At 30.9% G+C, this 17,355-nt stretch overlaps 1 protein-coding gene across 1 annotated transcript in view; it reads left to right on the top strand.

The window, feature by feature from the left end:
* LOC144250990 (kelch-like protein 1) overlaps positions 1-17,355 on the top strand; it is a 381,896-nt gene that overhangs the window by 244,050 nt on the left and 120,491 nt on the right. Inside the window, exon 6 of the mRNA XM_077794135.1 lies at positions 11,981-12,167. Within this exon, the coding sequence (XP_077650261.1) occupies positions 11,981-12,167 (187 nt within the window). The remainder of the gene's footprint in view (positions 1-11,980; positions 12,168-17,355) is intronic.

Here is a 17,355-nt window from a genome sequence, read left to right as displayed (position 1 = left end):
TTTCTGACAGTCCTAAAATCAGCCATGGTGAAGAGGGCTTTTCTGTGGAGAAAGGGGATGCCACTTCAAGTGTACTAGTGATAAAACATTTAGAATAACAAGTCTTCTGATGTTACTATGATAAGTATCCTCTCTACTTTCTCACCAGTAGGCAGCTTATTTTATAGTTCTTGACTAGAACCTAGCTTTACCAACTGACAATTTCTCAGTTCCAAATCTAGCATATTTTTGCTAATAACCAGCTGCTGTAATTATCAATATTTCATATATACTATATCATCTATACATATGCACATGTGTACATATTCCAAAACTACAAATAAATTATTTCTTTAAAATATTCATACTTACTAGTTTGTTTCTTGTAAAAGGTGTGTCTAATATTTTCAATTTGTGCCATGTCAAAATACGGGCACTTCAGAGCATCTTAACTTTAAGAATCTTCCCTAAGTTCTCTTTCCACCTCTTATATATGACAGTGTTTCATTGCAAAAACTTATGGATTTAATATGCTAAAAAGAAAATTTGTGATCCAATTATAACTCTGTGTTTTAGAAACTAGAGCAAAACAGGAAAATAGTCTCATAAATACTAATAGTATTAATTGTTTAGCAGCATTTATAATTTCATAGAAAATAACCAAATTATAAATAGGAATATATTTATGTAAACTTCCATATCTAATAACTGTATTATGTCATAAAAAATAACTTCATAATTTCTTAGCCTTTCTGATGGGTCTCCATGTATAATAGTTGATCATAAGATTGAAATCAAAGATTCTATACATTAAAAAATCACAATCATTTTGAAAATTAAATTTTGCCCTCATATGGTCAAGACGGATTTTGTCTTTTGCTGAGCAGGCAGAGAATCTCCTTTCATTGTACTTGGAATGGACTTTCTACATGTATATTAGTTGCAGAACAGAAGGAAAGAGAAAGGTCAGAGTGGGGTCATAATATTTCTCTTTTAAACAGGTCCCACACCATTTTCTCTCCCATATTTTGAAAAAAAATTGTATGACTTTCTTTCAGAAATAAAATATAGATGCAATAGCAAAATAAAATAAAAAACAAAGTAACTAATCCAGTTTTATTAAAGGAAAACAAGTTTAGTTGTTCCAGCATGGTGAGAATACGATTACTTCCTGTGTTTATGAAACTTAAATTACAACTTATGCTAGTGAATACCACTTTAAGCAATTACCTCCCAGCATGGATCTACACATTACAGTGATTAATGGAACTGTTTGCGATGACTTTCAATTGCTATGAAAGTCTAGGTGGGCCATATATAAATAACAAAAGAAGAGTGGGTAGTTTAAAAATTTTTGTTTTGAAAAAGTCAACCAACTGAAAACTGCGCTTCAGATGCAGACATAGGAGGCCATGTCTCAATCAGCTTGTTATACTGCTGCTTAACTGTAATTACTGGAAAATAATAACCATATGCTCAAATAATTATAAATCACTCGAAATTAGGAACCAGTGCATTTCTTTTTGCATACTCCAAAGTATCTGATATAGGATTTGACACATTCCCAGCTCTTTTAGTCCCCTGAGTATTAAGATTAATAAAATTATATTTTCTCTTATTCCTGAAATCTTCAGTAAAGACGTTTGAGCAACTTATTTCATACCCAAACTTTAAAAACTGAAAAGTGTATGCCCAGTGGAATTAGGTTTACGTGGGAGAATAATTTTAATCCCTTATTGACTTGCAAGATGCATCTACCTTGATGTTTTCACAGGAACTTATTTCACATGAGTGATTCAATAAACCATGATTTAGAATGTTAGGTATAAATTTTAACTTGAAATCTTGTTCAGGCTAGGAAAAATGTTTAATAGAATCTAGGTACATGCAAGCATGCTAGACTTCTAGTGGATTTTTGCCATTGACTATGACTTGAAATAAACATTCTATGACCCATTTGGGGGATAAACTGTTTAGAAATGTAGACACTCAGTGATTGGTAAGCAACCACGTTTCTGAACAATGAAAAATGTTTCTGATGGTGATTAATTTATACATTGATCTTGAGATGTGATATTATTGAATTACTATGTATTTTCAGACTTCAATATGGAATAAATAATTTAAAATAAATCAATATATAAATACTAATAATAGTAAATGATCACTCATTTAAGCTGTTCTTTAGTGAATTCTATGACCCATAACCCATTCAGAGGTAACAGATAAGATATAGCAGACATTTTTTAATGATTTCCTAAAGGTTTGTGATTTAACATGTATAACAAGCCCTTCAGTGGTTATATATGTGATAACTATTAAAGTCTGAAATGATTAATAAAAGCAAATTTTATTGATTGAGGCCTATGCAATTCAGTCAGTCCTCACTGAAACAACAGAATCTTAAACTCAACTCTGAAGATTGGATCAGATTTTAATAGAGTTTTCAGAGGGAAAAGGCAATATTATATTTGAGAGAGAGTGAGAGACAGAGACAGTAAGGAAAAGGGTTCAGATTAAGAAAGCTGCATATTGTATTCTGACAAAAGGGAAGAAATCAAGAATTAAAATATAAAATACAATATAATGTACATTAGGGTTTTGGGAAAAATGAATAATTAGATATAATGAAGTTGTATAGAAGAATGTTTAGCAAGGTCAAAGGATGTTGAATAATCTCTTATAGACAAAGAAAGTAATGGATAATTTTAAATATAGTTTAAGCATGAATAAATTAAGGAAAATATTCTAGGGTGAACTTAAATGAATTAGTGGCAAGCAAAACTGCTGGTATCAGGGACTAATAGCACCTTGAACAAAATAAATGCTGATTGAATTTTTCTGAATGAATGAATGAAAGTTCTAGCAGTTAATTAGGATACAATAAAATTGTTCAGGATGGAGATAATGTTTGTGCTCTGCACAGGATCATTTATTTCAGTCTTAGAAAATCTGAGCTTTCAAACTATAAAACTGTAAACCCACATTAAATAAATAAAAGTTACTCATAAATTATAGCAGCAGAAAACCCATTCACTTGTCACTAATAAGAGTTATCATTTGGATTAATCTTATGAGCTCTACTTGTTTTGATTATGCCATTATTCTTCTCTATTTGTACTGTCAGCTTAGCCAATTATTTTTCATCTTAAGGCAATCAAATATTTTTGTACTCAGAATTAAATTAATGAACCTGATCCTTATTTCATCTGTAGTTTCTTCTTTTTTCCCCAAATACCTGAGGAGGAACCATTCGAATGTATCTGATGTAAGTTTTATAAGTCACTTTGTGTTTTTCTTTTGCAATGAAAAACCCAGGAAAAGAATCCAGAAATCTTTATTGTATCTAGTTTTCTCATATATATTAAAATGTGAATAAGATCCTCAATTTAGCTAAAAGGGTGATTATGTTAATAAAATGGACAAGGATATATATCCGTCTTATGATTCTATTCTTTGCCAGAATTCTTTTCAAGGGAGGCTAATAGAACTTCAAATGTAATAATAGAGTCTGTCTCCTCAGGGGTGATGTCTTCCTTTCAGGGTACAGACTGACAATCTAGCTTTGATTGAGCAAGCTCATTTTGTGGAAGAATAGCTGTTCCAATCACAGCAGATACTGGATTAGTCATTGATGAAGTTCTATGAGCACTGGTGAACAAACTAATATTGCTAAGCTTTCGACATTATCATCCATTTTCCCCTCTTCATGCTTTTGAACACAGACAAAGTATGAAAGAGAGGAAATATTCAAAATACCTCTCTAAGCATGAGACACTGGCTGGTTTCCCTTGTGAAATTGTTCTACCCATAAACTTTCTATTCATCATGTTTCTACAAAGCTCTGTGATAACCAAACTCCCCTTTCATCAGCACCCTATCTTAACTAATAAATAGGCTCAGGGTTTGTTTAGTTCTGAATGGGATCAGTTTCCCTGTGAAATGTCTTAGGAACTGCATAATGCAAATTCCTGAATATATTTTATTTGTATGATTCCTATTTATAAGACACTGAAGTAAAATATTTCCCTACAGTTTATGGGATATGATAACATTTTATCATCACCTTATTTATTATTCTCAAGCAGAAAACTTGAAAGACTATATGAAACTCATTTCTCTGAGGAGTGTGACTTCTAATATGAATCATTTTTATTTTGTAGATTCTAATTCTATGAGTTTATTTTTTAGCATAGGACTCAATAGCGAAATAAAAGTTTGAAACATTATGAAATAATATAAGCTATGAAATTTTGTCAGTTTATTGTAAAAATGAAAATGTCTTCATAACTGCACTAGCCCGAGGATATATTGGAAATTTAGCACTTTCTTAGCCCAATAGTAAGTTTATATATATCTTTATGTCAGTGTTTATTCAATATTACATTACATTTTTTGACCTCATGACCAGATGAAAATTTTAAATACTATGCTTTGTTCATATCCTGTTAATTATCTTCCCATTCAAATTATATTTTAATTAATGCAGTATTTTTTAAGGAATAGATTACTATATAGATATTTTCATATGCCAAGCTATTAACAATACAAGAGTATGTTGTGATTTTATATTTGCTTAATGATCTTTATATTTTTGGAAAGTTTAGTATTATCACTTTTGTGATATAAATACTTTTTAATATTTAGTTTAAGAGTAAATATTCTTTGACAAATAAGAATAGGTGATAAAATAAAAATAAATTTTTACATATAATTTTTAAGCTAACAAATAAATGAGTCGTTTGTAATGTCAAAGCAGTGTCTATACCCATGAGATAGAAAAATCATAACATGTATTCTGGGCAAAGAGTATTTTCTTGACATAATTTTTTTCAAAAAGAAGATGCCTTTTCTTGAATGACATGAAAATTCACTCTATTTTCTTTATCAGAAATTGGAGAAACAATGCAAAATATAGATTCTTGAAAAGTATATTCCATTTTTATGAAGTATTCCTGTTTGGAATACTTTCAGAGTCATACTTTCTCATTTAGTGTAAGTGTTTGAAATAAAATTAGGTACATATTTTTGGAAAACTTCCACTTGCAGAATGTCTTTGGGCAACACACAGAATCAAAACATTCAGCAGGTTTTCACTTCCTAAATGTACAGCTAACTGAGGCATGTGATTCAACTTCTCAAATCATCAACAATCAAGGTCTTTTATTATAATAAACTATTGCATTAAATATTGTCTGTCTTAATGCACTTTTCCCCCCTAATCTAAGTGAAGTAAATGTGAAAGCCAATGGAACTTTAAAAAGAATGAGTAAGAAGAGAATAGCAGTGTTTTCAAACACATAGCTGTAAAGAATATTTCCAATCAAAAGTTCATGACTTTTCTAGTAGCTGGAGTGGTCTAACAAAGTCTACATCAAAAGATCTATCTATGATGGTTAAACTTTTCTAATTTTTTTGCAATAGTAAATTCTTAAGGTAATACACAAGATTCTCATGTTTCTTGGTCATTTTCTATTCATCAGCTATGGGGTTATCCTTTAATTCAGCAGTCATTGAGTCACAAAGGAAACCTAACAAGGTTATACAGAAATAGATTGTATTTATAAAGTTACTGTCTAACTGAAATGAATAAATAAATAAATAACAGAGGAACACATTGCCTTTAGAGAAGCATGCACACTATATACCTTATTTTCCTAACATTCGCATATAATTAAAGAAGAGCACTGGAAATTTTAATTCATTTATATATGTATGTGACACGATTTTTTTAAAAGTTTGTTTATATTTTGTTGATATATATATATATATATATATATATATATATATATATACATACATACATACATATGTTTTTACATTCAGTTTACATAAATAGGTCATTAAAACATCAAAAAGTTTACCTTTCTAACAGAGACATTTTCCTATAACTATTATAGTCCATTGCATTTTTCAAGGTAATCCTCCAATTTTGATAATTTAAGATTTCTAATTTCTCTACAAAATCTACCTATCTTTCAGCTCACAGAATCTGAAAGCAGTAATACTTGAAACGTGAATTTAAACAATATAGCATTCCATTGCAAACTCTACTTAATTCTGTTTCTACTTCAAACTCTACATGTTTATGTTGCTATTAAAATTTAACATAATTCCAAAGGGTAAGCCTTATTGTGCCATAGTCCGGCTGAGCAAAATAACCGAGAGGTGACAAGCAACTTGAAGGTTGAAGTGGGAACTACTTTATTGCGAGTGAACTCAGCAGAAACTGAGCAGGAACTCAAAGTAGTGGGCACCCAAGGTAGCAGGAGCCGCTTTTCTGCAGGACAGCAGAGGTACATATACCCAACTAATTACACAAAGCTTAATTTAATTGACACCATCTAGATACAGCAGTCAGTCATTAAGGAATCCTCATCATCTTAATGGCTCACTGGCATTACTTCACAAACCACTCCTCCTGGCAAAGTGCCAGGCACCATCTTGAATTGATTTGCATCCCCAACATTATTATAAGTTCTACAAGACAATACTACAATATTTTTGTTTATTAAGTATATTTGAAATTTTGTTTGAAATACAATCTAAAGTGAAATTCTGCATACTTGCAATTTCAATTATATAATCCAATTTCATATTTAAACTGAAATTATTCACAGAGTAAACCATACCAAAAACTAAATAAATTTTATTTCTTAAAATCTTTGCAGAATATAGAGTTGAAAAACTTTCTGAAAATGAAATTGAATAATATAATGGCAAAAAGAATGTTTTCAGTCTGCTTAATTTTATTCTTCTTGATTTTATAGACACTGCCCATTATTATATTCCCCTATATTTGATCTGTAGGTCTTCCATAAATACTTTCTCCTCCAGAATACCATTTGACTGTGGATAATTTCTGAAATTTTTCATTTCATATTTATATATGGAACAAATTTCTAAATCGAAAGTATGTATTGTCTCTCTTTAGTTGAAAGACATGATTTCAGAGATTCTCCCTTTAGAGATTCATGTAATGTTAATAGCTCCCTATACTATTCTTCATATTAAGTCACAGGAATTTTATTTTTGGTTTTTCTTTTAGAAGATGAACATTCTGAAACATTATTGATGTATAAATAATGAAATACTCTTTTGAGGTTTAGAACCCAATTAATAATTAGGAATGCAATTGATAATTATTCTAAGTGTGAAAACATACAAGTAGTGATGATGAAAAAGTTTCAAGAGCTTTTCATTTGTAAAATAAATTATGTTAATATTACCAAAATGGTATTTATATTTATTATCTGAAGGAAAAATTTTAGTTTGCAATTTTTGTATAAATATTTGCAGATAAATATAACTTTTCTGATTTAGATCTTTAATGTCTGTTTAAAAACTCATGTATTAGGCAATGCAGGAATGTTCAGACATTAAATGATTAGATAATGAGAACTGTAACCTCATCAATGGATTGACCCATTTGATTTATTACCTCATCAATGTATTGACCCATTTGATGGACAGTAATTTGAATGGACTACTACATGATAACTGTAGGCTTAGAGGAAGTAGGTCACTGGTAGTGAGGCCTCAGACTACTCTTGTCCCTGGCTCCACTCTCTCTCTTTCTCTGCTTCCTGGCTTCCATGACCTGAGCATCTTTCCTAAACCATGGCCTTCTGTCATGATGTTCTACCTACCATCAGATCCAGAGCAGTGGAGTCTGCCAAGCCATGGACTGAACCTCAGAAACTATGAGCCCTAAATAAACTCTTTCTCCTCTAACTTGTTTGTGTTAGGCATCATGGTCACAGTAATGAAAAGCTGACTAACAGAGAAGATTTCTAAGTAGTTTATTATTTATTAACTATTTCCAATTTTTTTTTCTAAATTTGAGGAGCAGAAAAGCAATCACATTAGCTTAGGATTCATTAGAGTTTAAGAATGTTAAAACTACATTATTTTTACTATCTTCATTCAATGTGTAAAAGAAGCATATATTTGAGTTATTCTTGGAACATTCCAAGAAAATCTGAAGATAACTGAACTTTAAAAACAGTCTGCATTTGCACTTGAACTTGGGGTAAAATCATAACACTAAAATATATTTGCAGATGAAAGGAAATGAAACACAGTTTATGCTATCCATAAGCAAAACATGCTTACAAGTAATATTTTTAAAACACAGAATAATACATAACAATGATTGTGAAGAAATTGAATTTCCTTCAAAATATCTGTCTTTGCCAAACTAGTTAGGAGTATGCCAAAGTTCAGATATTTTCTACAATATTCTGTGCATATAAATACAAATATAATTTAAGTACAAAATATCATTGCCATTTTATAGAAGCATAATACATGTTTTAATTTTCTTTTACATATATTCTTGTCATATTTTTTTTAAAATTGATCCATATTATAATTTTTTTGTGCATATATCTATAAATATTGAGTAGTTCATTTTCATTTAAAATTTATTACTTAAAAGAATTACAAACCTAAGCACTTAGAGTTGACTCTCCTCTGATTCTTTATTTCCACATAATTCCCTAAGCTTTCTTTTATAATCAACTGTTATTTATAAATAATTTGAAATAAGTCAGATATATCTTTGCCTTTGTTTAGATTTATGTAATATGTAATATTCCTATAGATGTTCAAGTCAGTTTTTTAAAACTTTAATATCAATGTATTGTATTACTGAATTTTAACAAAATATGTTTCTTAAGAAACAATATCTTTCTATTGTATGTACATTTTCATTTCTCTGTAATCTTTTGTATTACATATATTATTTAACTAAAAAGGGGGCTTTTGTTTTTTAGCCACAAGGAAAATTAGAACAGGAAAAAGTGACCCAGATGGCTAACTTTTTAAAGAAAATATATTTTATTTCATTTTAGCAAATGTTATCATTTAAATAATATTTAAAACATGTAACATTTAGTACATTGTATTTCCTTATGTTTATTAACTTTTAACTAAGAAAAATTTGAAAAATTTCAGTGAATAATATTTGTAACATTTTTCTTACTTTTGAAAATGAAAACTTAGTCAAGAATTTCATTAGTTTCTAATGGTCTACTGTTTTAAAGTTCTCCAAAGAAATAACGATTATAATGTGAGTCAATATTATAGGACCCTTTTGATTTGCAGCACTGGAATAATTCAAGAGACAGCCTTGAAAGAAGAGATCATTTATTTGAATTTAATATAAATAATTTTATGTTGATAATGTTAAGCTATTAAATTATAACTTATTGGTTCCATATTCCTACTTTACAAGCATTAAATATTAGATATTAAACCTATTTCTGTTTACAAAAATTTTGTGCTGATGTTATGTTTATGTATTGATAAAACCAAAAGGAAGTCCTCAGGTTAATTATAAGCTAAAAATTAATCCACCCTGAGTTAAAAGAATCATCTAAATATCACGAATATTGTATGAACTAGTTTACTATAAAGGACCATTTGCATTCATATATCAAAATTTTGAAATATTTTAATCAGCTTATATAAAGCTAAAGCCATCACCCAGGTTCTCAGTTAAACTTTTTTTTTTGATTCTGTTCTATAATTTTCTAGGAAAAACAGAAAAAGAAAACATGGGAAAAAGCACATACATTTTTAAAATGTTCTTTTATTTATAATTTCATATCTATCTACCTAAGATATTCCTATAAATAATTAACTCCAAATACATTGATATTTTTTAATGACCAATAATCCCAAATTTTCCCAAAAGAAATGACAAGAGGAGAGAAAGAAAAAGGAATTTATGAGAGCTAGCTTCACATATAGAAATATTTATAAATCAATCATAAATTCATTATAAATTAATCACAATATAATATATACAAATATGGGTATATATTTATATAAATTAATCACTGTAAAGCCTAATTATTTTTCTAATAGAAAGAAAAGGCTTATATTCAAAAGAAACATTTTGATACATAAGTTAGAAATAATATTCTCTTTGGTGATAAAGAGCAAAAATGTTAATAAAATGTTTAAATGGTAGTCCTTTAAAAAAATTCATTAACAATTACCTATTTCACTTCATACCATTTTTTAAAAACTTAATGTTCAGAATAAAATTAGGAAGGCAGCTAGTATTTTAGTATATAAGAAATAGAGCCAAGAATGTAGACATTTTTACTTACATATTTCCAAAGCATCTAGTACCTAATACATCACATCCTTATTCAGACTTAGACCTACTCTGTTATCTTTCATACCTTTTATAAATGAGTATTTATGTGTTTTTACATTCTTCCTATTTCCTCTAAAGGTAATATACATAGGCTAAATAAATTTATCTGTAGTTAAAATTATAGTGTTATATTACTTATTTAATTATGTGTTTCCCTATATATTCTGACCATGACCTTCAAGGCAAGGGAATAAGTAACCGTCCTAGGTGTGGGCAGACTGGAAATAAAAGGCTGAAAATGTAGTAATCCCAGCTGCTTGGGAGGCTGAGGCAGGAGGATCATGAATTCAAAGCCAGCCTCAGCAAAAAGCAAGGCTCTAAGCAACTCAGTGAAACCCTGTCTCTAAATAAAATATAAAAAAAAAAGGGCTGGGGGTGTAGGTTCAGTGGTCGAGTGCCCCTGAGTTCAATCCCTGGTACCAAAACAAAATCAAAACAAAACAAAAACTCGAAAGATAAAGAAAGAAAACCAAAGGAGACAAAAATACATTGAAAACGGGAGATTTTAGGATGGAAAAGACCTGATGGATCTCATCCTAACAAAGGGAGATAGGCCACCAACCTTTATTTTATAGGAGAACATTTGAAAGGAATTCATTGTTCAGAAGAGTTCTTCAAGATAAAAGAAAGGAAAGAAGCTGGAAGTTGGGCTTATTGGGGCCTTATCCCTTGCTTAGTAATTCTTCCTCCTCCAGGCAGCTGGGGCCTCAAGGCTGTTTAAGCACAGTGCTATCTCTTTTAACCAAGGCTCGCAGGCATTTAAATTCAAAGCTATCGAACTCATAAATTCCATGCCAGGCATAGAATCAGCCCGATTGACAGAGGCCGCCTGCAAATGGGCGAATTTTTCTACATCTTCGCAGGGGGCAGCCAAAATATCCAAGGCTATGGAGTTCAAAGCAATAATTTATTTGCCTCTCCTGACAATATAGTAATGTATTCACTTAATAAATATTTGTGTAGTATGATTGCTTATCAATGACTAGAAAAGGCCAGTGAGTCTTTGTTCAATTTTCAACTCATTAATTTTTAAAATATATATAACAAATTTAAGCATAAATGAAAATGAATCACAATTCATGAAAATAGAAAAAAGATTGAAAGAATCAAGAAAAAAAGAATCTAAAGAAGCACAAAGGAAGAGGAAACTTAAAGATTTGAAAGTGTTAAGTTATACACAAAAGACTCATAGACACTAAACCTTTTGCAACAGGAGAGAGACAATATAGTTTAACACTCCTGGTCTCAATATATTGTTAGCTCTGGCTCTGGATTTTTGGTATTAACATTTATTATTTTTCACTATTGGAAACTATTACTTTGCCTAATAAGCAGCTTTTCAATTGCTTTCATACTAAAAGAGCCATTATGAGGATAACTGTTTACATTTTCATGGAGTTACTTGGGATTTAGAAGAGAATTGAACTGTATTTAAAAGAACTTAATTATGTGAGTACTTATGATAAGCTCATTTTAGCACATTCTGTTGAAGGTAATTTTTTAATTTCCTTAACCAGACAGATTTATGAATAACATAAGCAATTGTACTTGATTTATAAACAACTCTGTAAGAGGAAAGAAAATGGAAAAATTGATCTCTAGAACGTTTTGCAATGAATAGTAAAATCATAGCAATATGGGATTAAAAATGTACTGCATTCCTCTTGGAAATGTGCATTTTATTTGTATTTATTTGTAGATATAATCAATCCCTACACTCCTTATTCCTCTCAATATAAGAGTAATATCATAGGCTTTAAGATTTTTAACTACTGATACAATATTCTTTTTTAAAAATCATTATTAATAATGATTGTATATTATTCACAGATCTTGGCTGACCTAGAAAACCATGCATTATTTAAGAATGACTTGGAATGTGAAAAGCTGATCTTGGAAGCAATGAAATATCATCTACTGCCAGAAAGAAGAACTTTAATGCAAAGTCCAAGAACTAAACCCAGAAAATCTACAGTTGGAACACTCTATGCAGTAGGAGGAATGGATAACAACAAAGGTATATAATTTTAGATCTGGATTAAGACAAACCCTGTGCCACACCATCACTCAATTTTATTATTATAATCTGGATAAACAAATAATGTTTGCATAAACTTAGCTTTAACAATTATGATTTAAGACTAAAGGAAAATTAAATTTCCATTTATATTTCTGGTCTGTATTTTTCACTTCTGTTTATTCATCTTTAAATTCTTTATCTCTTCTGCATTACACGCAAGATTTCAAATGAAATTAGAAAAGAATTTAAACTTAACACAGGCCAATTTGTTACATACATTGAAAACTGCATTTCAGTTCTAAGTAAAGGAAACACAGTATGTCAGAGACATGCTAACTCCAGTACAATTATAATAAGATTCTGCATGTGATGGGTCTGGGGATGTAGCTCAGTTGGTAGAGTGCTTGCCTTGCATGCAGAAGGCCCTGGGTTCAATCCCTAGCACAATTTAAAAAAGAAATCTCTGCCTTTGAGAATCTGAGATTTTCAGATAGCATTCAGACAGATAAGTAGATAATTATAAATTAGTATAATAACTGTGGTAGTTTTCATTGGAGCAAAATGAAATCTCATTCTTCTTGGTTTAGTCAGCTTTTTCACTGCTGGGACCTGGCCAGAACAATTTAAGAGTAGGAAAAGTTTGTTTGACGCTTGTGGTTTCCAAGGTCTTAGTCCCTAGATGGCTAACTCCTTTGCACCTGAGGTGACACAGAACATTATGGTAAAAGGGTGTGGAAGAAGAAAGCAGCTCAGGCAATTAGCAATCAGGAAGTAGAGAGAACTCCACATATCAGGGACAAAATATAAACCCCAAAAGCATTTCCCTAGTTATCCACTTCCTCCAGCCACATCCTACCTACCTAGAGTTACTTTCCAGTTAATCCATATCAATGGATTAATACACTAATTAAGTTAAAGCTCTCATAAAACAATCATTTCACCTCTTGACAATACAACATTCTTGTATTGTCTTACACGTGAGTTTTTGGAGGACACCTCATAACTAAACTTTAACAGTCTCTTTCCAAAAGGAAAGAATCTGGATAAAGATTTTAATGGTTACTTGTATGTTTCATTGTGACTGGTTTAGGGATACTCAGGTTGTTGCAAAACATTATTTCTGATGGTGTTTGTTTCTTTCTTTTTTTTAATTTAATGCAATTTATTCTTTAGAACAGTGGTCTCCAATTTTTTTGATTACACAGCACTTTTTTTTTTAGATCGCCTGACCAAGGCTTTATTACAATATAGCAATACTAGTGTCTATTTTATCCTGCTGCCCTTTTATCCCCCCTCCCCCTCCCCTCCCCTCTCATCACCTCTCTCTACCCAATCTAATGTGAAACATTTCTTCTTTTTATCCCTCACATCATCATACATGTATTTTGTATAATGATGAGGGTCTCCTTCCATCTTCCTTGCAATTCCCCTTCTCCCTTTGATTCCCTATTTAGTGGTAGTCTTCTTCTCATACTCTTCCTCCTTACCCCATTTACAGTCACCCCCCTTATATCAGAGAAGACATTCAGCATTTGTTTTTTACGGATTGGCTAACTTCACTTAGCATAATCTGCTCTAATGCCATCCATTTCCCTGAAAATGCTATGATCTTGTTATTTTTTAGTGCTGCATAATATTCCATTGTGTATAAATGCCACATTTTTTTTTATCCATTCATCTATTGAAGGGCATCTAGGTTGGTTCCACAGTAGAGCTATTGTGAATTGTGCTGCTATAAACATTGATGTGGCTGTGTGCCTGTCGTAAGCTCTTTTTAGGTCTTTTGGGTGTAGTCTGAGAAGGGGAATAGCTGGGTCAAATTGTGGTTCCATTCCCAGCTTTCCAAGAAACCTCCATACTGCTTTCCAAATTGGCTGCACCAATTTGCAGTCCCACCAGCAATGTATGAGTGTACCTTTTTCTCCGTATCCTCGCCAGCACTTGTTGTTGTTTGACTTCATAATGGCTGCCATTCTTACTGGAGTGAGATGTTTCTGATGGTGTTTCTAGAAGAGATTAGCATTTGATTCAACAGACTGAGCAAAGAAGCTTGAATATCATATTTCCTTCATTGATGTAGTGAACATTTCCAATTCCTTGAGGTCCTGGATTGAGCAAAAAGACAAACAAAAGAATCTACTTTCTCTCTGGAGTTGGCTATATATTCTCTGGCTTCAAACTTCATAGTAACAGGTTATCAGAAATTCAAACTTCAGTAATTATACCAGCAGTGCATCCCTCCACACACACACACACACACACACACACACACACACACACACCCCTTTTACCTCCTGGTTCTCAGGCTGTGGACCTAGAGTAGATTACATCACTGACTTCTCTGATCCTGCAACTTGAAGACTGCATATTGTGAGGAATTCTTGATTTCCATAATTGTTTGAGCTGATTTCCATAGTAATTTTCTCATATATATCTTTATACAATATTGATTCTTTTTCTTTATGGAAACCTGACTAATGTAGTCATTGTCTATAAAAAACTGACTCAAAATATATTTGAACTTTATAAAATTTTTATAGTGGCTTTACCACAGAAAGCCATTACATATCTCTTATTCTTTCTTTATTACATAATTTACTTCCAGATACATTCTATGGATGACAAGTTTTTAGACTTTATGATTTCATTTAAAAATGTACTTTCTACCTGAAGAAATATTATAGTTTCTTAGGTTTCTTAACAAATTGTAATATCAGAATTATTGAGAAAAGCTTATATTACTTCAAGTAATAATACCAGCTTTGACTTAATGAAACTGAGTTTTAGTCATTGTCATTGATTCATTTATTGATTCATTCATTCAAGACAACTAATTATGCATCTATTACCTGCCATGGATTCAACTCTAGAATGTCACTTTTTCAATTCAAGAATAATAATGTTGCAGTTATCAAATAAAATTAAGATAATTTTCAAAAATATGAAATAAAACATAAATGTCAGTTAAAAGTGGTAGACAACTTGTTGTTTTGAGAACTAAAGAAATGACAAATGATTTCTGACACTTCTTCTCTCCATTTTATCTCCCTCAGAGTTTCACTTCTTTCATATACCATCAAATGTTGTTATTTAATGATAGTACAGAAGTATTAGAAAATGTATAATGGTTTTAAAACGTCTTTTTTAAAAAATATTTTTTTCTAGTTGTAGTTGGACACAATGTCTTTATTTTATTTTATTTTTTTATGTAGTGCTGAGGATCGAACCCAAAGCTTTGCACATGTTAAGTGAGCACTCTACCAATGAGCCACAGCCCCACCCCCTTAAAATGTCTTTTTAAAGTGATGAAACAGAAAATATCTTATCAGATAAAAATCTTTTGGCCTGCAAATAGTTAGAAATTATAGCATCATAAAAGCAAAGATTTATCTCAATCAAGAAAACAAAGCTATTTATGTGTATCTCCATTGTCTTTATGAGAGTAATAAATACCAAATAACATGCATAATATTCTATGCCCTAGAACAGAAGCAAGAATACATTGTTATGATGTTGTGGTAAGTTAATTTTATTTGGTAAATCTTTGATTTCTATAGACTATCAATAAATACATTCCTCCTAGTCTCAGATTTTATAAATATAAGTCTAATACATTATTTATCTAATTTCAAAGTCAAACAAATACCATTTGTTTTTTAAAGAATGCAATATTCCATGGGAAAATACTGATATAATATCAATTCCATATGTGCATCTGCATATGATAGTATTTTATATAAAAAGGCAAACAAAAATATCAATTGAACATTCAATAAATTCATATTAACAAGAAGCCACTGCATGATTAAAGAAACAAAGCATGTGACTAATTTCCCAGTGCTCTCAGCATTAACCTGGGCTGAGATTCCTAATTGTACTATGGAAAATAATATTGTAGAAATTCTAGAGGCATGAAAATATAAGAACACTATGAAATAATAGTAATATGCTGATTGTAGTGTCTTATTTCTGGAACCCAATGACATGGGAGGCTGAGGAGAGAGAATTACAAAATCAAGGAAAACCTCTGCAACTTAGCAAAACCCTGTCTCAAAATTAAACAATAACTAAGTTTTTAAAAGGTTAATTCAGAGGTAGAATGACCAGAGTTCAATCCTCATTACCAAAAAAAAATAATAATAATTAATTAAATAAATAAGGGATAATGATGTGATACAGCGAAGGAATAAGGCAGTAAGGTGGTCATGTAAGTGATACATATATGAATATCATGATGCATAAGGTAAATATCTTTTTTCTTTTTCTGGTACTAGGGGTGGAACTCAGGGTCACATGACCAATGAGCCACATCCCCAGCTCTATTTTGTATTTTATTTAGAGACAGGGTCTCACTGAGTTGCTTATAAGCATCTCACTTTTGCTGAGGTTGGCATTCAACTCTCAATTCTTCTGCCTCAGCCTCCCGAGCTACTGGGATTACAGGTGAGCACAACCAGGCCTGCAGCTAAATGTCTTTTAGGCCAATTCAAACAACAGTCAAGAATGATGAGTCAAGAAAAAAGAATTAAGTGATAAGTGGAATTTTGTATTGTATTTTTTAAAAGTGTTATAGGTTAGATTTTCAGTATCTCCCAAAGGCCCATATTTGAAGGTGTGGTCCCCAACAGATGGTGCTGTGGAGAGGTGGTGTAACCTCTAGTAGTTGGGGCATACTTTTGAAAGAGATATTGGAACTAGGGGCCCTCTCAACTCTTTCTTTTAGTTTATCCAAAACTATGAGTGAATGAATTCTTGGTGAAAAATTAGTGTGTGGGAGGTAAAGTCATTATGATGTATGAATTTATTTTTCCTAGAAAGTATAGATGACTTTATATCACCATTAAATTATGCAGAGTGCCAGTTTCAATATCTTCTCAAAATTTTCTGTATTAAAAAAAAATATTTCATTATGAGCAATTTCTAGTATAAAGTAGAAATAATTGGAAAATGAGACCTAAGTTCTTGTAATTACATTTAAACTTCCCAACTTCAATAGAGAGATTGAACATTTTTTAATTTGAATTTGTTAAATGAAGATTAAATTTAATTTTGCAAATAATTTTGAATAGTGTCAGATTATTTCCTTCTTTTCTAATTATTGCATATTGTATCTTAGTTTCTTGAACTAGTCGGTTTGGCTATACCATAAAATAAACTGCTCAATACAGACAGACAATGAGACACT

Source organism: Urocitellus parryii, chromosome Y (genome assembly GCF_045843805.1).
Source record: "Urocitellus parryii isolate mUroPar1 chromosome Y, mUroPar1.hap1, whole genome shotgun sequence".
Classification (NCBI taxonomy): Eukaryota; Metazoa; Chordata; class Mammalia; order Rodentia; family Sciuridae; genus Urocitellus; species Urocitellus parryii.
This window is presented reverse-complemented; position numbering and strand designations above follow the sequence as displayed.